This window comes from Triticum dicoccoides, chromosome 5B, assembly GCF_002162155.2.
Source record: "Triticum dicoccoides isolate Atlit2015 ecotype Zavitan chromosome 5B, WEW_v2.0, whole genome shotgun sequence".
Lineage (NCBI taxonomy): Eukaryota > Viridiplantae > Streptophyta > Magnoliopsida > Poales > Poaceae > Triticum > Triticum dicoccoides.
The window spans coordinates 227905404-227923661 of NC_041389.1; the positions used below are offsets into that span (position 1 = coordinate 227905404).

The 18258-nt window shown below is 45.3% G+C and overlaps 2 protein-coding genes and 1 pseudogene across 6 annotated transcripts; 2 read left to right on the forward strand and 1 right to left on the reverse strand.

Moving 5' to 3' along the window:
* Positions 1 to 5856: 5856 nt before the first annotated feature.
* On the forward strand, positions 5857 to 6732 carry LOC119305354 (annotated as a pseudogene).
* A 688-nt stretch (positions 6733 to 7420) lies between these two features.
* LOC119308160 (cx9C motif-containing protein 4-like) lies at positions 7421 to 12678 on the reverse strand. 2 transcript variants are annotated; one of them, XM_037584280.1, is made up of 5 exons: positions 12570 to 12678; positions 12344 to 12480; positions 9993 to 10124; positions 8084 to 8140; positions 7482 to 7923 (listed from the first exon to the last, which is right to left on the reverse strand). In XM_037584280.1, exons 2-3 carry the CDS (start codon positions 12427 to 12429, stop codon positions 10019 to 10021), a joined length of 192 nt encoding a protein of 63 aa, XP_037440177.1. In that variant the 5' UTR covers positions 12430 to 12480; positions 12570 to 12678; the 3' UTR covers positions 7482 to 7923; positions 8084 to 8140; positions 9993 to 10018. The 2 variants fall into 2 exon arrangements, with proteins under 2 accessions (XP_037440178.1, XP_037440177.1); XM_037584281.1 differs by lacking the exons at positions 8084 to 8140; positions 12570 to 12678 and having other exon boundaries at positions 7421 to 7923; positions 12344 to 12538.
* A 4-nt stretch (positions 12679 to 12682) lies between these two features.
* On the forward strand, positions 12683 to 17125 carry LOC119308158 (histone deacetylase 14-like). 4 transcript variants are annotated; one of them, XM_037584279.1, is made up of 9 exons: positions 12683 to 12857; positions 13081 to 13334; positions 13740 to 13814; positions 14242 to 14343; positions 14531 to 14602; positions 15603 to 15659; positions 15778 to 16029; positions 16121 to 16302; positions 16512 to 17125. In XM_037584279.1, the coding sequence occupies exons 1-9, from the start codon at positions 12815 to 12817 to the stop codon at positions 16810 to 16812; spliced, it is 1338 nt and encodes a 445-aa protein (XP_037440176.1). In that variant the 5' UTR covers positions 12683 to 12814; the 3' UTR covers positions 16813 to 17125. The 4 variants fall into 4 exon arrangements, with proteins under 4 accessions (XP_037440176.1, XP_037440175.1, XP_037440173.1 ...); XM_037584278.1 differs by having other exon boundaries at positions 12684 to 12857; positions 13057 to 13334; XM_037584276.1 differs by lacking the exon at positions 12683 to 12857 and adding an exon at positions 12864 to 12977 and having other exon boundaries at positions 13061 to 13334.
* Positions 17126 to 18258: the final 1133 nt, after the last annotated feature.

Consider the following 18258-nt stretch of genomic DNA (forward strand, 5'->3'; position numbering starts at 1 on the left):
GCAGACCCGTTGACTAAGCCTCTCTCACGAGCAAAACATGATCAGCACCAAGACTCCATGGGTGTTAGAATCATTACTATGTAATCTAGATTATTGACTCTAGTGCAAGTGGGAGACTGAAGGAAATATGCCCTAGAGGCAATAATAAAGTTATTATTTATTTCCTTATATCATGATAAATGTTTATTATTCATGCTAGAATTGTATTAACCGGAAACATGGTACATGTGTGAATACATAGACAAACATATAGTCACTAGTATGCCTCTACTTGACTAGCTCATTAATCAAAGATGGTTATGTTTCCTAACCATAGACATGTGTTGTCATTTGATTAATGGGATCACATCATTAGAAGAATGATGTGATTGACATGACCCATTCCGTTAGCCTAGCACTTGATCGTTTAGTATACTGCTATTGCTTTCTTCATGACTTATACATGTTCCTGTAACTATGAGAATTATGCAACTCCCGTTTACCGGAGGAACACTTTGGGTACTACCAAACGTCACAACGTACCTGGGTGATTATAAAGGAGTACTACAGGTGTCTCCGAAGGTACATGTTGAGTTGGCGTATTTCGAGATTAGATTTTGTCACTCCGATCATCGGAGAGGTATCTCTGGGCCCTCTCGGTAATGCACATCATTATAAGCCTTGCAAGCAATGTGACCAAATGAGTTGGTTACAGGATGATGCATTACAGAACGAGTAAAGAGACTTGCCGGTAACGAGATTGAACTAGGTATTGGATACCGACGATCAAATCTCGGGCAAGTAACATACCGATGACAAAGGGAACAACGTATGTTGTTATGCGGTTTGACCGATAAAGATCTTCGTAGAATATGTAGGAACCAATATGGGCATCCAGGTCCCGCTATTGGTTATTGACCGAGAACAGTTCTAGGTCATGTCTACATAGTTCTCGAACCCGTAGGGTCCGCACGCTTAACATTACGATGACAGTTTTATTATGAGTTTATAAGTTTTGATGTACCGAAGTTTGTTCGGAGTCCCGGATGTGATCACGGACATGACGAGGAGTCTCGAAATGGTCGAGACATAAATATTGATATATTGGACGACTATATTCGGACACCGGAAGTGTTCCGGGTGATTTCGGAGAAAACCGGAGTGCCGGAGGGGTTACCGGAACCCCCCGGGGAAGTATTGGGCCTTAGTGGGCCTGAGGGGAGATAGAGGGCAGCAGCCCAGGAGGTGGCGCGCCCCCTCCCATGGGGAGTCCGAATTGGACTAGGGGGGGGGGGCGCGGCCCCTCTTTCCCTCTCCCTCTCCCTCTCTTTCCTCCCCCCTTCCTCCTTCCTAGTTGGACTAGGAAAGGGGAGTCCTACTCCCACTAGGAGGAGGCCTCCCCCCCCCCTCCTTGGCGCGCCCCAAGGGCCGGCCGGCCTTCCCCCTTGCTCCTTTATATACGGGGGTGGGGGGCACCCCATAGACACACAAGTTGATCTACGGATCGTTCCTTAGCCGTGTGCGGTGCCCCCCTCCACCATATTCCACCTCGATCATATCGTCGCGGAGTTTGGGCGAAGCCCTGTGCCGGTAGAGCATCATCATCGTCACCACGCCGTCGTGCTGACGGAACTCAACCCCGAAGCTTTGCTGGATCGGAGCCCGGGGATCGTCATCGAGCTGAACATGTGCTGAACTCGGAGGTGCCGTACGTTCGGTACTTGGATCGGTCGGATCGTGAAGACGTACGACTACATCAACCACGTTGTCATAACGCTTTCGCTTACGGTCTACGAGGGTACGTGGATAACAGTCTCCCCTCTCGTTGCTATGCTATCACCATGATCTTGCGTGTGCGTAGGAAATTTTTTGAAATTACTACGTTCCCCAACAATACAATGGTAAATTGTATAGGTGCACTAGTTCGGCGAAGAGATGGTGATACAAGTGCAATATGGATGGTAGATATAGGTTTTTGTAATCTGAAATTATAAAAACAGCAATGTAACTAATGTTAAAAGTGAGCACAAATGGTATTGCAATGCTTTGAAACAAGTTCTAGGGTTCATACTTTCACTAGTGCAAGTTCTTTCAACAATAATAACATAATCAGATCATATAACAATCCCTCAACGTGCAAAAAAGAGTCACTCCAAAGTCACTAATAGCGGAGAACAAACGAAGATATTATTGTAGGGGTACGAAACCACCTCAAAGTTATTCTTTCCGATCAATCCATTGGGCTATTCCTATAAGTGTCACAAACAGCCCTAGAGTTCGTAGTAAATAACACCTTAAGTTGCTTTATTTATAAAGCGGGGCGAAAGCCTTTTTCGGTAATAACACCTTAAGACACACATCAACCAAAATCCTAATGTCACCTAGATACTCCAATGTCACCTCAAGTATCCGTGGGTATGATTATACGATATGCATCACCCAATCTCAGATTCATCTATTCAAACCAACACAAAGAACTTCAAAGAGTACCCCCAAAGTTTCTACCGGAGAGTCAAGACGAAAACATATGCCAACCCCTATGCGTAGATTCCCAAGGTCACGGAACCCGCAAGTTGATCAGCAAAACATACATCAAGTGGATCAATAGAATACCCCATTGTCACCACGAGTATCCCACGCAAGACATACATCAAGTGTTCTCAAATCCTTAAAGATTCAATCCGATAAGATAACTTCAATGGGAGAACTCAATCCATTACAAGAAGGTAGAGGGGGAAAAATCATAAGATCCAACTATAATAGCAAAGCTCGCGGTACATCAAGATCGTGCCATATCAAGAACACGAGAGAGAGAGAGAGAGAGAGAGAGAGAGAGAGAGAGAGAGAGAGAAGAGAGATCAAACACATAGCTACTAGTACATACCCTCAGCCCCGATGGTGAACTACTCCCTCCTCGTCATGGAGAGCGTCGGGATGATGAAGATGGCCACCGATGATGATTCCCCCCTCCGGCAGGGTGCCGGAACAGGGTCCTGATTGGTTTTTGGTGGCTGCAGAGGCTTGCGGCGGCGGAACTCTCGATCTAGGTTTATTTTCGGGGGTTTCTGTATTTATAGGAATTTTTGGCGTCGGTCTCACGTCAGGGGGGTCCCTGAGTCATCCATGAGGCAGGGGGCGGGCCCAGGGGGTAGGGCGCGCCCTCCACCCTCGTGGATGGCTTCAGACTCTTCTGGCCCAACTCTTTTACTACGGGGCCTTCTTTTGGTCCATAAAAAATCATCAAAAATTGGCACGTCAATTGGACTCTGTTTGGTATTCCTTTTCTGCAAAATAAAAACTAGGGGAAAATAGAAATTGGCACTGGGCTCTAGGTTAATAGGTCAATCCAAAAAATCGTATAAAATAGCATATAAATGCATATAAAACATCCAAGATGGATAATATAATAGCATGGAACAATAAAAAATTATAGATACGTTGGAGACGTATCACCCGACAAAACAATGTCTGAACGTCTCCTAAATTCTTCTATGCCCATGGTCGACTTCTTTCTCCATCGATAGGGCACGATTCCGCCAACATTGACGGCAGATGACCTCGTGCATGGCAGCCATGATGCCTGTTTCGCTGTGCTCCCCCGAGTGCCTGCTTGGAGCTACTCGCCACTCCTCCGCGAGCTGGTTTGGAGCGGCGAGTTGGTGAACCACGCGCCGGCTTGAAGCAGAAACTTGCTCCGTCGGGCTGAGCGAGGGAGGTGGAGCACTGAGTTCTCTGGCTTGTATCCGGCGGGCTCGGGGGAGGGGGGCACCCAGCCGGCTTTTATGCCGGAGAACTGCTCTTCTTGCTCGCCGGATACCATGGAGAGTGTAGAGAATATACTGCAAGGAGGAGAATGGGAGCAGAGCTGTGGTGCGATTCTTGCCCGGCGTCTGGCCTCGTTTAAATAGCCGACTAAAGGGAGGAGCTTACCTGGCATTGTGTTTAATGTCGACCTGCTAGTGAATGGACGTGTGGTCGGAGTAGGTTTCTCGGCACAAACATGGGTTTAATGGAGGCGTTTGAATGCGACGGGAGGCCTATTCAGCCAGGCGCGCAGCAGGTTGCGCCCTTGGCCGGTGCTATGCTTCAACGGCGGAGAGAGAGTGAGAGGTCGCGTCTGCTCTGGGCCGGCTTCAGTATGGAGCGGCTGCTCTACATCGACATGAATGTGAGCAGCTGGCGCCGGACGGGAATGCGTGCGGGCGAGGGGGGGGGGTTGGGTGGGCCAGGGTGGTCACAAGCGGGTGTGGGTGTTGTCCGGACGCCCCCAAATCTCCCCAAGCTTGTCTCCGATTTATGGAAAAAAGTGTGTCCAGACCGTCGACCGGATCGATACAGGCCCGCGTTGGATGGCACAACAAGTCCAGACAGCGTTGGATGGCACAACGTATGCTGGTGGTTTAAGGGTCAGCGTTGGAGATGCCCTAAAGCTACACCACCGGCTGCGAAACAGTGTCTGAACGGCTCCTAAATTCTTCTATGCCCCCTACCCCCACAAGAAGAACCATTCAAAAAAAACATGTTACTTTGGGGTATTAGAACCTTCCCTTCTTTTTAGATATGCAATAGAGAACTCACATTTTCATTTTTGTCTGGGTGCGGCCATCGCGGTTGATGTTGAAGGGAGATTGTAGCATTTTATTTCGTAACTAAATTTGTGAATCTTGCATAGCTTACAAATGAACATCCTTTTTTTTGACGAGTTTCTACGAAACACAATTGTTTTACCCACTTCAGGCCTCCTTTGGTTTACATGAATTTTGTAGGAATTTAAAGGATAGGTCTTTTTAGAAATAAAAAAAATCCTTTGGAGCCCTTTGGTTTATATGAATGAATTTCTTTTCCTATGTAGGATAGAAACCAATCCTTCAAATTTCAAAGAAAAAAAATATTAGTTTAGACTCAAATGGAAAAGTTTGTGCATCAAATGACATTTTTTTTCGAGCAAGGCTATCCAGACGACATTATTTGGACGATTTGCAGCCGACGATTGAATCCAGCCGTGCAATCTTGTTCACGGCAGAGCAACGGCCGGTGGATTCTTTAATTGTGCACAGATCGTCCAAAAGTTTATTGAAGCAATTTCGTTTTTTTTTCTATAGAAACTGGGATACATGTCATCTCATTTCATATGGTTTTAGTAATCCTTTCCTATAAACCAGGTTTTAGTAATCTTTTTCTATAAACCAAAGGAGGCCTTATACGGTTCTGAATTTCTTCACAGTTTTCTTTATAAAACATTAAAATTACCATCTTGCTAAGTTTTGTCTAAAACATGTTCATAAGGTTCTGATAGGTGGCATATGTGGCAGTGGCGGTGGCACCCCGACCTTCAAATTCACGGCCACCTCGGACGCTGGCAAGGCGTTGCAGAAAAAGTAGACATCGAGAGAGAAAGAGAGATGGATTTCAAGCACTATTTACCTCTGCCCGATGCTCTGGCCTTCAGCAGTAAAGCCACACCATCGGCTGCCAAATACTGTCCTGAATGTCTCCTTCTAAATTCTTCTATGCTCTCCCTCTCCCCCCAAAACCATTCAAAAACACATCACTACCCCCAACATCACTACAGTTTATGCTGGAGCTTGGCTGATTCTGTTTCCCAACCAACACTCCACTTGATTTATTTTAACAGCAAAAAGAGAGAAAGCTTATTACTTTCAGGCTCAGTTATGTCTGAACTGCACATTCTCTAGGGCCCGATAATTTTTGTTGTCATGTCGAGCTCTAGCTGTATATCATGACCTTGGAATGTTGCAACTAATAAACATTATGCTTGCTGATTGGCGTCTCCTGATAGGCCAAGCTAATCAGGCCAATTAGCATAAAGCCAACCACCAAATTATAATACTCCCATTCGCCAACCATCACTTGAGCTTCAGAGATAAAGAAACAGCCGTAGACATACTCCCTCTAGCCTCTAGGCATTTGGAGAGGTAGATAAGAAGTTGCAACCTCCATTGGCAATTCCACAAATACATCATTCAGACATAGACCGAGAGTCGTCCATAGGTTCGTCCTACACAGACAAACACAGCCATGGTGGAGGACTTCACATTCCCTACCATGCCACCGGTGCCGTGCAGCGCCAAGAAGCTCCCTTTCCCTCACTTCACTTCGCCGCCGCCATGGTTCGTCGTCCCGGTCGACGCGGGAGCGTACGACCATCACCGGCGGTGCTTCTCGGCCACCGAGCAAGCCAACAACGACGTCTACCCGGGGCCGGGGGGCGCTCCGAGAGGTTCGCCGTCATGGAGGAGCACAAGATGGACATGCTGTGGGAGGACTTCAACGAGGAGCTGGCCCGGGCGCCGCAGCCGTGCCCACTGAGCATGGAGTGGTCGAGTGAGGCGTGGCACGCCGGTGAAGGCGACGGAATACCATCCCGGTATGTGGATGTGGTGGCCGCCTCCGGTACCGGCAGCAGCGTGGTCCGGCGAAGGAGACTGAGCCTGATGATGATGCTCAAGCTGCTCAAGAAGCTCTTCTTGGCACGCAAGTCCAGCACCACCTCAAGGAAGACGCCACCAAACTGACAACAGTTTGGATGCGAGAATTACATAGATGCGTGCATAAATCAATCTCAGGTGTATATATAATATCGCATTGTCGATCGATAAATACATCTTTCTGAATCAATCTTCTAGCTTCTCACTTGCTACTTTTCCCTCGTTTGCGCGGCTCTTCAGAGCTTTGTGCTGCTCAATTCTGGCTATGGGTTCTGTTTGAAATTATCATGGTTTGGCATGTTCATAGATTGGAAAACATTTCGGATTTCAGAACCTTAAGTTAGTTTGGAAGACTGAAAAGATGATTCACTCTTTCTTCTTTGGCATTCATCAACCATCATGCAAAACATGGGTAGTGCAGGCACCCACTAACAGTTTAGTGGAAATCATCATGGCAGAATTAATCGAGTCACCTATCACAATGGTTTTGCATCTGTGACTTGACACGGCAGCTAAACGGACAAAGAAGTCAGTTTGAACTAATGAAAATGGCATCAAGAGATTCCTCATCTTTCCACAAGGAAATCATCCCATCCTACTAGTGCTAGATTTTGCTAATTTATCATAAAGAAACAAAAACAGCTTTAACGAGATAAAACTTTATTCATTACAAATACAAAGGATCTCCAAAATACAAACCAGCCCCACTTGCGTAATTCATACTACTAGTGCTTAAGCGGATGATAAACACCCATGGAAGATAAGCAACAAGCCCAGGAATGGATATGTGTGGGGGACGCACCAACAAACTGGTTGTGGTTGGTCCCAACTCCCAAGTGGACAGCGAAAAACAGTTGTGCAGAATGTAATGCAGTCAGCTTGAGGTCATTTGCAATGCATACCAATCTGCACTTGCTTGGTAGGTATTGCATCACACAAGATAAGATTCTATTCTACAAGCTAAAGGTAGTTAGTCATGACAGAGTACCCAATTCACCAACGAGAGTAATACCATAATCAAATCACAAATAACCTGTGACTAGCCACAAATGCTAAGCAACAGGATAATGACATCATATGATCTGGCGGATTAACTGCTGACTGGAATCATATCCAACATCCTAATTGCACACTAGCTTGTAGAGGGAGCTAACTAACTATTACAGTATCAGTTGACCTTATTTCTGTGCATCGTGTTCATACAAACTTGTTTTTTTTTTTTGTACCGTAGAACATGCAGGGTGAACACTAATGCAATTCAAAAACACTTCCCTATCATAAATGCAGATTGGTGTACAACAAGGCCAGGGTTCACTTATTTTCTTGAATTACATCTGCACATGAGCATAAGAAATACAAAGGATAATACAGTTATACGGCAATATCAGTATCCCTCTTAAAGAGATGTGTTTGACAAACTCAGCACCGAACAACTAGCAGCCACAAGACCTTTCTGCAGGTTGAGGATGGCGCATTATTATTTCTCCCAGTCATACTGCAAGTAGGGAAAATAATAATAATTAAGCCAATCAAATTGATGAGCATGTGACTTCCTTTCATCATATCATAGCACCCATACTGAAACCAAATATGATAGGCTGGAGTCAACAGGATCCACTAAGTAAAGTAAACTTCAGTATCTACATATACTGTACCATGATGGATTAGAGAAACTGATATCCTGATTAACTCCCAAGCAGACCTAAAATTACCTGCAAAGACAAACATCCTCTGTCAACTAGATTACATTTTTTATTCAACCTTCAAATGAAACAGAAAACAGTTGTCAGTAGCATAATCAGCACACAATTTTGTATATAACATAATGGCTAGTCCACTCTATGGTCAAGTTGTTATGGTGCTTATCTACAGTCTCAAAATAGACCACAGTGCCAATAAGAGGTTGATTCTGCTTGCCGAATCTGACCATGTGCTGGTTTCACGCTGCAATTTAGTTATGTTGATTACGCTGACACTTCCATCAGTCTTGAAAGTATCATATTTTCCTCAACTTATATTTCTTTTTAGTGCATTCTTATAGTTCATCCACAAATATATCTACAATCTTTGGTTTCTCAAGGATATCTATACAGACCTGTAATGAGATGCCAAAGAAGACAAGCTAATGTTTACACCTGGAGATACATAGATGATAAATTATATTTTTAGCCTGTGCCTGGTCTTGATAGATTTATCACATACCAAAGTACACAGTGATAGAAAAAAGAAATTATCTAAACAAAGCATCTTCTTGTAACCAAAATAGACATTCGAAAAAGGACGTCATTGTAACCAAAGTAGAGATTCACAATGCAGCACCATCTAACAGGTAACTAATGTACACATAAACATAAGGGAGAAGTATATTTTTCGTCCCCCAACTCTTTCGAAAGTATAGAATTGGACCCTCAACTAGAAAACCAGCAATCTTTAGTCCCTCAACTTTTAAAACCGGATAAGTTTAGTCCCTCGTGTCACAACGAGTGGTTACCTACCGACGAAAGTGGTTTTGACTTAGCTGGCAAGTGTGGGCCCCACCTCATCCACCCATATTTGTTCACTTTAATTCTTATGGCAGCCGACATCACGCGGCAGCACCGGCGGCGGGCAGCGGCTAGGCCGGACGAAGGGCGGTGCTACCACGAGCGACGGCAGCTCAGTAACTGACTACGCGGCGTGACGAGTGGGATGAGCAATATCCGTCGCTGGTGTACTAGCTAATGTAGTTCTTCATGCTGTGATTTTGTTGTGCAAAGCTAGCCCTGTGCTAGCTCATCAATCAGGTCGCGTATAAAGCATCCTGATGCGCTTCTGGCCGGTGCGTTTGGCCCCGAAGCAATCAGCTAGATCAATTAACTCGCATACGTGAGCTAACTCTCCTAGTAGACCAGTCTGCTTTACTTTGCTGCATACGTGCGAGTGCATCGACCTGCAGCATGTCTACTACGAGCGGACCACATCACGCCAGCGCTGCAAGTCACCTCTCGGCGTCCATCAGACCGGCACCCGGATGGTCGCGCCATCAGCAAAGTCTAACAGGCATATGGTGCAGCCGGCTCGACAGACGCGTGGTGCTACTGCTCTGCTTGTGCGCCGGTGAGACTGCGGCGTAAGTGGTGAAGGGGAACGCGAGGGACCTCGGCAACGCGCAGCTTTCCCCTGCTCCTCAGTTTTTACACTATACCACTCCAGGATTGGCGGAAAACCACCCACAACCACACGAGGGACTAAACTTATCTGGTTTTGATAGTTGAGGGACTAAGTTTTGCTGGTTTTGATAGTTGATGAGGGACTGAGTTTTGCTGGTTTTGAACTTAAGGGACCATTTCTATACTTTTGATAAAATAGAGGGACGAAAAATATACTTTTCCCTAAACATAAACATAAAACCTTTCTTTTTCTGTAAGCGGGCTAATGATAAATTTATTCAGATAGAAACCTCAACCACACGATTCTGACTTCTATTTAGAATTTCTAGCTTCCAAGTGCTGATATAGAAACATAGATGGAATTTGTGAACTGCAGAATGTCAATAAATTTTGTAACTGTAAAGATAAATCTTACCTTTATTGAGTGATAGTCTTATTACATCACTTTGAAATGTTTTTGAGCAAGCCCGACAAAGAACCACAATGTGTTGATTTGTACTCGCATTGCTCACAACAAGATTGTAGTGACTGAATAACTTTCAAACACCTGTTAAAAAGCAAACATGATTAGCACTCCTAATTGGTAATGGGTTCTTCTGACAACTTGGGCATCTTCGCCTCATCCGCCCTTGGCGCATGGGCTGGAGGAGGTGGTGCCACAATGCTGCTCGGAGCAGCATTATTTGAGCTTGGGTGTTAACAAGGGAGAAGTAGTGCTTGTATTCTTATGAAAAATCTCCAAGAAACAAAAATTTCTTATGATGAATTAATAGGTGATGCAATCAAAACACCAACATATTATAAAATACTCCCTCCGTCCCATAATGTAAAATGTTTTTTTGACACTACACACGGAGGGAGTAGGAAATATTGATAATGCTGTCTAGCAATGGTCATGTGCTGATACGCAATAAGCACCGAAAAAATAAGGGCCATTTGCATTTCTGTCCCTAACTCGAACCACCTACTCAGATTTGTCCCTAATTTCAAAGCATGCTCAAATTTGCCCCTCTGCCGTTAGGTGCGCTTATAGAAATGCCCATCCGTGCCGTTTCCGTCCGGTCAAAGCTGTTTGACCGGTATCTGGCCGTTTCTTTGACAATTTTGCCCCTGTCTTCGTGTGTCACTTGCCGGTAGGACCCACTCCTTTTTTTTTGAAAAAAAACTTTCTCTCACCCCATCTCTCTCACACACACTTACATGTGGGTCCTAGCTAGACAAAAAAATATTTTTCTTTCTCTCACCTCTCTCTCCCTGCCGAACGACGGGCCGACGCCACTCTCTCTCTCAACTCCGGTGAGAGTGCCGAACGGGCGCCACCTCTACCGCTGGCCTCCCCTGACGCCGCATCCTCTCGCCCTCGTTCTCTTTCTGCCGCTAGCCTGCTTTCTCTCTCCCGCCCTTGAGCCCTCTCCCGCAAGCACGCTGGAGAGTGAGTTGTCGCCGTCGTCTGTCAAGAACGTGGCCAAGGGCAACCCCAAGCCCCGCCAACTCGCCGGGAAGCTCTTATGACATGAACACATCCTACCAGCCTACTAATTCGACCAGAGACATCAAGGATTGAGCACTACAACGCATCTTCCCCGCCTCCAGTCTCGGATTGCCGCCTTCGATTCGACGCCATTGAGGCACGCCGGTCGATTCCGCCTGCTCCCCGGGCATCGTGATGTACCTAAGAAGACGTGGGCTTCCTCCACAGCAAGCGCCATGAGCTCGGGTTGTCTTCCCTGCGAGCTCCGAGCTCTGCCATGGCCGCCATCGTCGAAGTCCTCGCTCTAGCCTTCTGTTAGCCCGAGCGGCGTAGCCATCGTGATCCTAGTGATGGAAGATCCCCCACACAGCCTTTTTCCCTCTCCCTCCCGCTCGCATGGAAGCTCCCCCACTTGCGCCGCCCAGAGCCGCCGCGAGAATGGTCGCCGCCGTTTGTTCCGGCGACCATATGGTCCGACGACAATATCCCCGCACGCGGTAGATCGAGGGCTATCGCCTGGTCCTCTCGGTCGGCCTCCTTGCGGCCTCCCTGTGTGCCTCCGGCGTGGGAATTGGTCGTCGCCGGCGACCGTCGGCCTAAGCCACGGTTTTTAATTGAGGAAGCCTAATCCACTGTTAATTAAAAAATTGTTTGAGACAATACTGATAAGCCAATGGCATGTGGGCCTAATATCTAGTTTGACTAGTCCTTTTCTATTTTTCATTTTAGTTTTTAGCTAGGACCCACGTGGAATGTGTGAGAGATAGGTTTTTTACCAAAACAATTGGAGTGGGTCCCATCCGTAAGAGACACAGGGAGACAGGGGCAAGATTGTCAAAGAAACAGCCAGATACCAGTCAACCCACTTTGACCGGACGGAAACGGCACGGAAGGACATTTCTATAAGTGCATCTAACGGCAGAGGGGCAAATTTGAGCACACTTCGAAATTAAGGGCAAATATGAGTAGTGGGTTCCAGTTAGGGACACAGATGTAAAAGACCCAAAAAATAAACATGGAGTGCCACAACAAGACTCAACTAAACACGCTCACGCTATCAGAGCAAATAAATAAATGTAGGAAGTCCACCGTGGCATGAGGTCATGATGGCTCCTAAATCCCAATTCTTCCTAGGTCCAGCTCCAATGCTTACCTAGGTTTCCCCAATCCCAATACCAGGACATGTCCAAGTGTCAGCTCGAATTCCCCAACCCCCCAGTTACTAGCCAGAATTATGCATGAATCCCTTGCAGCAATCGCAAGAGCCAAGAGAAGGAGAGAGGACGGGGCCGTACTTCTTGGAATCGAAGAGGTTCTTGGAGAGGCAGGCCTGGATGTCGCACGCCTCCTTCTTGCACGGCTCCTTGCTGGGCTGCGCCATCTCGCTCCTCCTCTTGCTGCCGCCGCTGCTCCGACGGCGGTGTTGGGGTTCCTTTGAGAAGAGAAATCGAACCAACAAGTCAAAGAATCAAAAAAAAAAATTTGAGACACGGTCAAAGAATCAATTGAAAGACGACAGACGGTGATTTTGTAGCCGAGCCGCTGGTTGGCCCGGCCCAGAGTGAGTGAGAGTGGGGTTGGGCTCTGCCCGGCCCATCCCGCGCTCCGTTGTGTGGCCAACCGAGACCCAGAGAGGTACTAGTGGCGATGGCGAGGCGACTAGCGAGAGGAAGAGGTTTTCCGGCTCCTCTTGTTCAACCGAGGGAGGATAAGAGGAGAGCGAGAGAGAGAGAGAGAGAGAGAGAGAGAGAGCTTCGACTGAGGTGATGGAGCTTCTGCGGATACCACTATCCCTACCGATTCTTGGAGGTAGGACGGTAGATCCACTTGCTTCATCGCTTGCTGATTCATGCTTCCACTAGTAGATGCCACTACCTGCTTGTGTAAATGCCCAGCCGTAACTAGGTCCCCACTTTACCAGAGTTCTTGGTATCCTTTTGATGCTCATCTAAGTCTGTTTTCTGTTTGTACGTGTATGGCAGTAACCTGACCTCTATAACATATTTAGACAGCTGCCTGCCACTTCTCTCAGGAAGGGTGTTTCCTTTGCTCAGACAGTACTGTGTCTATGGAACACATGATTCCCTAACCTGGAGCAGCTTACAAACCACCAGGAGAAAGCAGAACCTGAATGGGGGTCGGTGGTCTGCACAGTGTGCGACGAGTCACGATGGAGCTTCTGTCTCACATGTAAATGGTGCTCCAAAGGATTCGCCTTTGCCGGATAGTTTGCTTCGTGATGCTCGCATCCTCTATTGTGCATCTCCTCCCATGGGTCATAACAAGGTAAGCCATCTCCAATGCTTTGCTGCTTTCACATCCACGTCACAAGTATTATATATATGTAGATGCTGGGTGATTTGAGGTATGAAATTTTGATCAAACTGAGGGGAATAAAGGTTATAGCGTTTAAAATACAAATGATATCCTATCAATTTTTTGTCGATTGGGCTCCTAATCCAACTATGTTTTGCTACTTCAGTCTGTTAAGAGAATAAGTTACTGTCGAGCTATATTATATACAATCCTTGCTTAGGGACATCCTGGTATCAAATCATACTCTGTAAGTTGTGTGTCCAAACTCCAAAGTGTAAATTATGTAAAATAAATGGTACATCGTAGCATAATCATGACATGTCAAATTGTATTGTCTGATTTATATCCTAATATACCCAGTATAATGGTATTTAGGAAGCACATCCAGAATCAAACAAAAGAGTGCCAGCAATAGTTGATGCTCTCGAAAAATTGGAGCTTACACCAAAGGTATGTAAGCAACAAAAAAAACTTTGCCTTCTTATACCTTTTGTGATATTATATTTATAAGTTTTTAACAGATGTATTTTTCCCCTTGTCTTTTAAATTTGTCTGTGCATATACTTCAGTTAAAAGTGGCACGCTCTTTTTTTTGTCAAAAGTATGCAGTTGCATGTCCTTGCATGCTAAAAATGGACTATAGAGATAGGTAAACAACAACAAAGAAAAAGATACTCCCTCCGTTCCATATTAGCTGTCGCTTGTTCATAATAGAACGGAGGGAGTACAGTTTAAGTGTTTTCAGTTAAATTCGATAAGTTTTGCATATTTCTTTCTCATATCCTCATCTGTACTGTATCACATCTCACTGAAAAAATCAATGTTCTAACATGAGCTTGTAACTATATGACATCTTTTTTTTATTTTGTGTATCCAGCATCGGGGTTCACAGGTTCTTGAAATCCAAAATTTCTACCCTGCTTCACTTGATGATGTTGCACGAGTTCATTCAAGAACATACATCACTGGACTTGAAAAGGTAATTGCCATCAAGCGTTTTTGTTGTTGTCGTAGTCCTACTTTGCAGAGAAGAAAAAGAAGAATTCATAGCAATTGCTTCTGATCTGCATTACCTTTTCCCAACTTAATAGAAAATTAAAATCTTGTTAGTTGAAAATATATCAAATCGACTATAAAAAATAGCTTTAAAGAGATCACTATTGCAGGCTATGAGTAAGGCTTTGGATGAAGGTTTGATATTCATCGAAGGAACTGGACCAACATATGCTACACAGACTGTAATGCTCTATGCACTTTCTTAATTCTTTTTCTTTTTTCTAAGCCTTTCAGAGGCAGTCTTCTGTGCACTTTACTGTTTCATGAATGCACTGCCAGAGGCTATACTTATAAACCTTCTATTTTCAGTGCTCTTATACTGATGGTATGATTCATTCCTATCAAATCAAGAGAAATTTTGGTCTTGCCTTCAAAAAAAAAAGGAAAAAAAATGTATTATCTAGTGACCTGGTGATTAGTTGAGGTCTTGATATTCATGCTGTGAATGTTAGGTAGAGCTGCATAGCTTGCTGCCTGTAAACATGTCACCTAGCAACTCAGAACTATTCTGGCACCTCTCAATCTCTCAGTGCAAGTTGAAAGGAACATTAGGACAAACCATTGTTTAAACAATGTAACAAATACATTATTTAATCTATTGAAATGAACAGAGTTTCGCTTATGCGATGGAGCATTTTGTGCCCCTTTTTTATAAACAAAATGGAACAGATAGTGAAATTATTAGTCTTACTTATGATAGAGGAAGTCCAAGATGATATTGTTGTGTGCAGTGTTAATAAGAGAATGACTTCTTATGATAAGATTATTTGAATTATTTCTCAAAGATAGTTTGTGCATTCTTTGACTAGGAGGATAGTTCATACTTTCCTTTGACCAGGAGAGAGTTCTTAGTTTTCTTTGACCCGGCAGATAGTTCGTACTTTACTTCCTTAATTCATATTATGTACAATTGCACTCATCAACATTTAGATATTCCTTCTCTTTCTCTAAGTAATTTCATAGTTCATACTTTCCCTTGACCAGGAGAATAGTTCTTAATTTTCTTTTAACTCGGCGGATAGTTCATACTTTACTTGCTTAACTGATATTATGTACTCCCTCTTTCCCATAATATAAGACGTTTTTGCATGTCTCATATTATGGGACGGAGGGAGTACAATTGTACTCATCAAAATTTAGATATTCCTTTTCTTTCTCTAAGTAATTTCATTGTTTATGTAGACTTTCACAGAATCACTTCTTTCAGCTGGTGCTGGAATTACATTGGTTGATTCAGTGGTAACTAACTTTCTTCCAGTTGATTTCCTCGGTGGTTTCAGTGTGTTTCTGATTTCATGATTTAGTAAATTTTCCTTTGCAGTGCTCGTTTGCCAAGAAATGTTGTATGTTTTCCTAGGTTGCAGCATCAAAGCTGGGCCTAAGTCCACCTCTTGGATTTGCGCTAATAAGGCCACCCGGACACCATGCTGTTCCTGAAGGTCCCATGGGCTTTTGCGTCTTTGGGAACATTGCAGTTGCAGCTCGGTACGCTCAGTGTCAACATGGATTGAAGCGAGTAATGATAATAGATTTTGATGTTCACCATGGCAATGGCACATGTGATGCCTTTTATGACGATCCAGACATCTTCTTCCTCTCAACCCACCAGGTCCATCAGACTATCACCTTACATACTCACTGCTGACTTATTTTACCATTACCATGATAGTCATTTTCTTTTCTGGATTTGGTGTATGTAGCTAGGAAGCTATCCCGGTACTGGTAAGATGAATCTAATTGGTCAGGGCAGTGGCGAAGGAACAACGCTGAACCTGCCATTGCCCGGTGGCTCAGGTGACTACTCAATGAGGTGCGCCTTTGATGAGGTCATTGCTCCATCTGCGCAGCGGTTCAAGCCCGATATCATCCTCGTTTCAGCTGGGTGAGTTCCTCAGAACCACATTATTATCTTGAGAACAGAAACATGCCAAAAAGGAAAGTTAAGATTCTCTGGAGTTGTTCAAATACACGGTGGCTTCTCATTCTGAATCTCAATCATGTAGACACTGAAAATTGTTTATAGTATTGTTATATCTAAACTATTGATGTTCCACAAATACACGAAGTTGACTCCACCCGCCCTTCTATCAGCTACGACGCGCACGTGCTGGACCCTCTAGCGGGTCTGCAGTTCACGACGGGCACGTTCTACATGCTGGCGTCGAGCATCAAGCAGCTGGCCAGGGAGCTGTGCAGCGGCCGCTGCGTCTTCTTCCTGGAAGGTGGTTACAACCTGCAGTCGCTCTCCAGCTCTGTGGCTGACACCTTCCGTGCGTTCCTCGACGAGCCCAGCCTCGCTGCTCAGTTCGACGACCCGGCAATGTTGTACGAGGAGCCGACGCGGAGGATCAAGGAGGCGATCGAGAAGGTCAGGCATCTTCACTCGCTGTAGGTTACACGCCGGGAGATGAGGTGTAGACTCTACTGCTTGCAGCGCACGCACCATGAAATCAGATCACGTGTTGCATTTGCAGGTTCAGAGAGTGGGTGTGTGTGTTTGAAACATCTGCTTGCTGGTCATACACACTTGGTTAACTGCTGTCAAAAGCATTGATTTATTAGGGATCCTACACACATAATACAACTGAGTGCGCAACTGGGTCATACATAGAATTGTGTGTGCGTGCGTGTGTATGTATTTATTGTGGATCCTGCGTGTATATAATACTGCATTTTGCCCTTCCAAACAAAAATTACGTTATCTATCTCTAACTCCTTATATCTATCTTTAAACGCTACTATACTTGTAACAATCTGAGCATTATCGATGATGGAGAAGATCACTAGAGCAAGAGATGAAGTGGAGGCCGGTGCGTAAACTGATGTTATCATTCTTTGCTTCCGCAAAGATGTTAACGAGTGGCCACCATCAGGCACAAGGAGTGTTGATGTCGCATTAGATTTGTCTCTGAATTGTTGAGTGCAAACGGCTCTTGGAATTATGGTCTGGTGCAAAATTATTTCATGCCGGCCGATGTAGTTGAGATTATTAAGATTCGAGCTTCACCTAGGCAGGAGGCCTTGGGGACCAGGCAAGTATGGAGTTTTTACAGTAAATAGTGCTTATCAATTAGCCTTTGAAGAGGTGTACAGAGATACTGCTACATGGTCTAGTTCTAGACCGGATGGACGCCGTGATTGCTGGAAGTTGATTTGGGCTTGTGAGGGTTTTTTTTTTTTTGAAAAAACTTCCAATCTATTCATTTTCAATCATGGCAGTACAACGAACACCGGAAATAAAAATTACATCCAGATCCGTAGACCACCTAGCGACGACTACAAGCACCAAAGTGAGACGAAGGCGCGCCGCCGTCATCGCCCCTCCATCGCCGGAGCCGGGCACAACTTGTTGTAGTAGACAGTTGGGAAGTCGTCGTGCTAAGGCCCCATAGGACCAGCACCCCAGAACAGCAACCGCCACCGATGAAAAATAACATAGATCGGAAGGATCCAAACCGAAGACACACGAACGTGGACGAACAACGACAAGATCCGAGCAAATCCACCAAAGATAGATCTGCCGGAGACACACCTCCACACGCCCACCAACGATGCTAGACGCACCGCCGGAACGGGGACTAGGCGGGGAGACCTTTATTCCATCTTCAGAGAGCCGCCGCCGTCTCGCCTTCCTGAGTAGGACACAAACCCTAACAAGATTGAAAAAAACAACCCTCCCGCCGGCCCTTGCCAGGATCCACCGCGCCTCCATGGCCCTAGGGCCACCGGAGACGAGGCTGTTGGGGAACGTAGTAATTTCAAAAAAATTCCTACGCACACGCAAGATCATGGTGATGGCATAGCAACGAGAGGGGAGAGTGTTGTCTACGTACCCTCG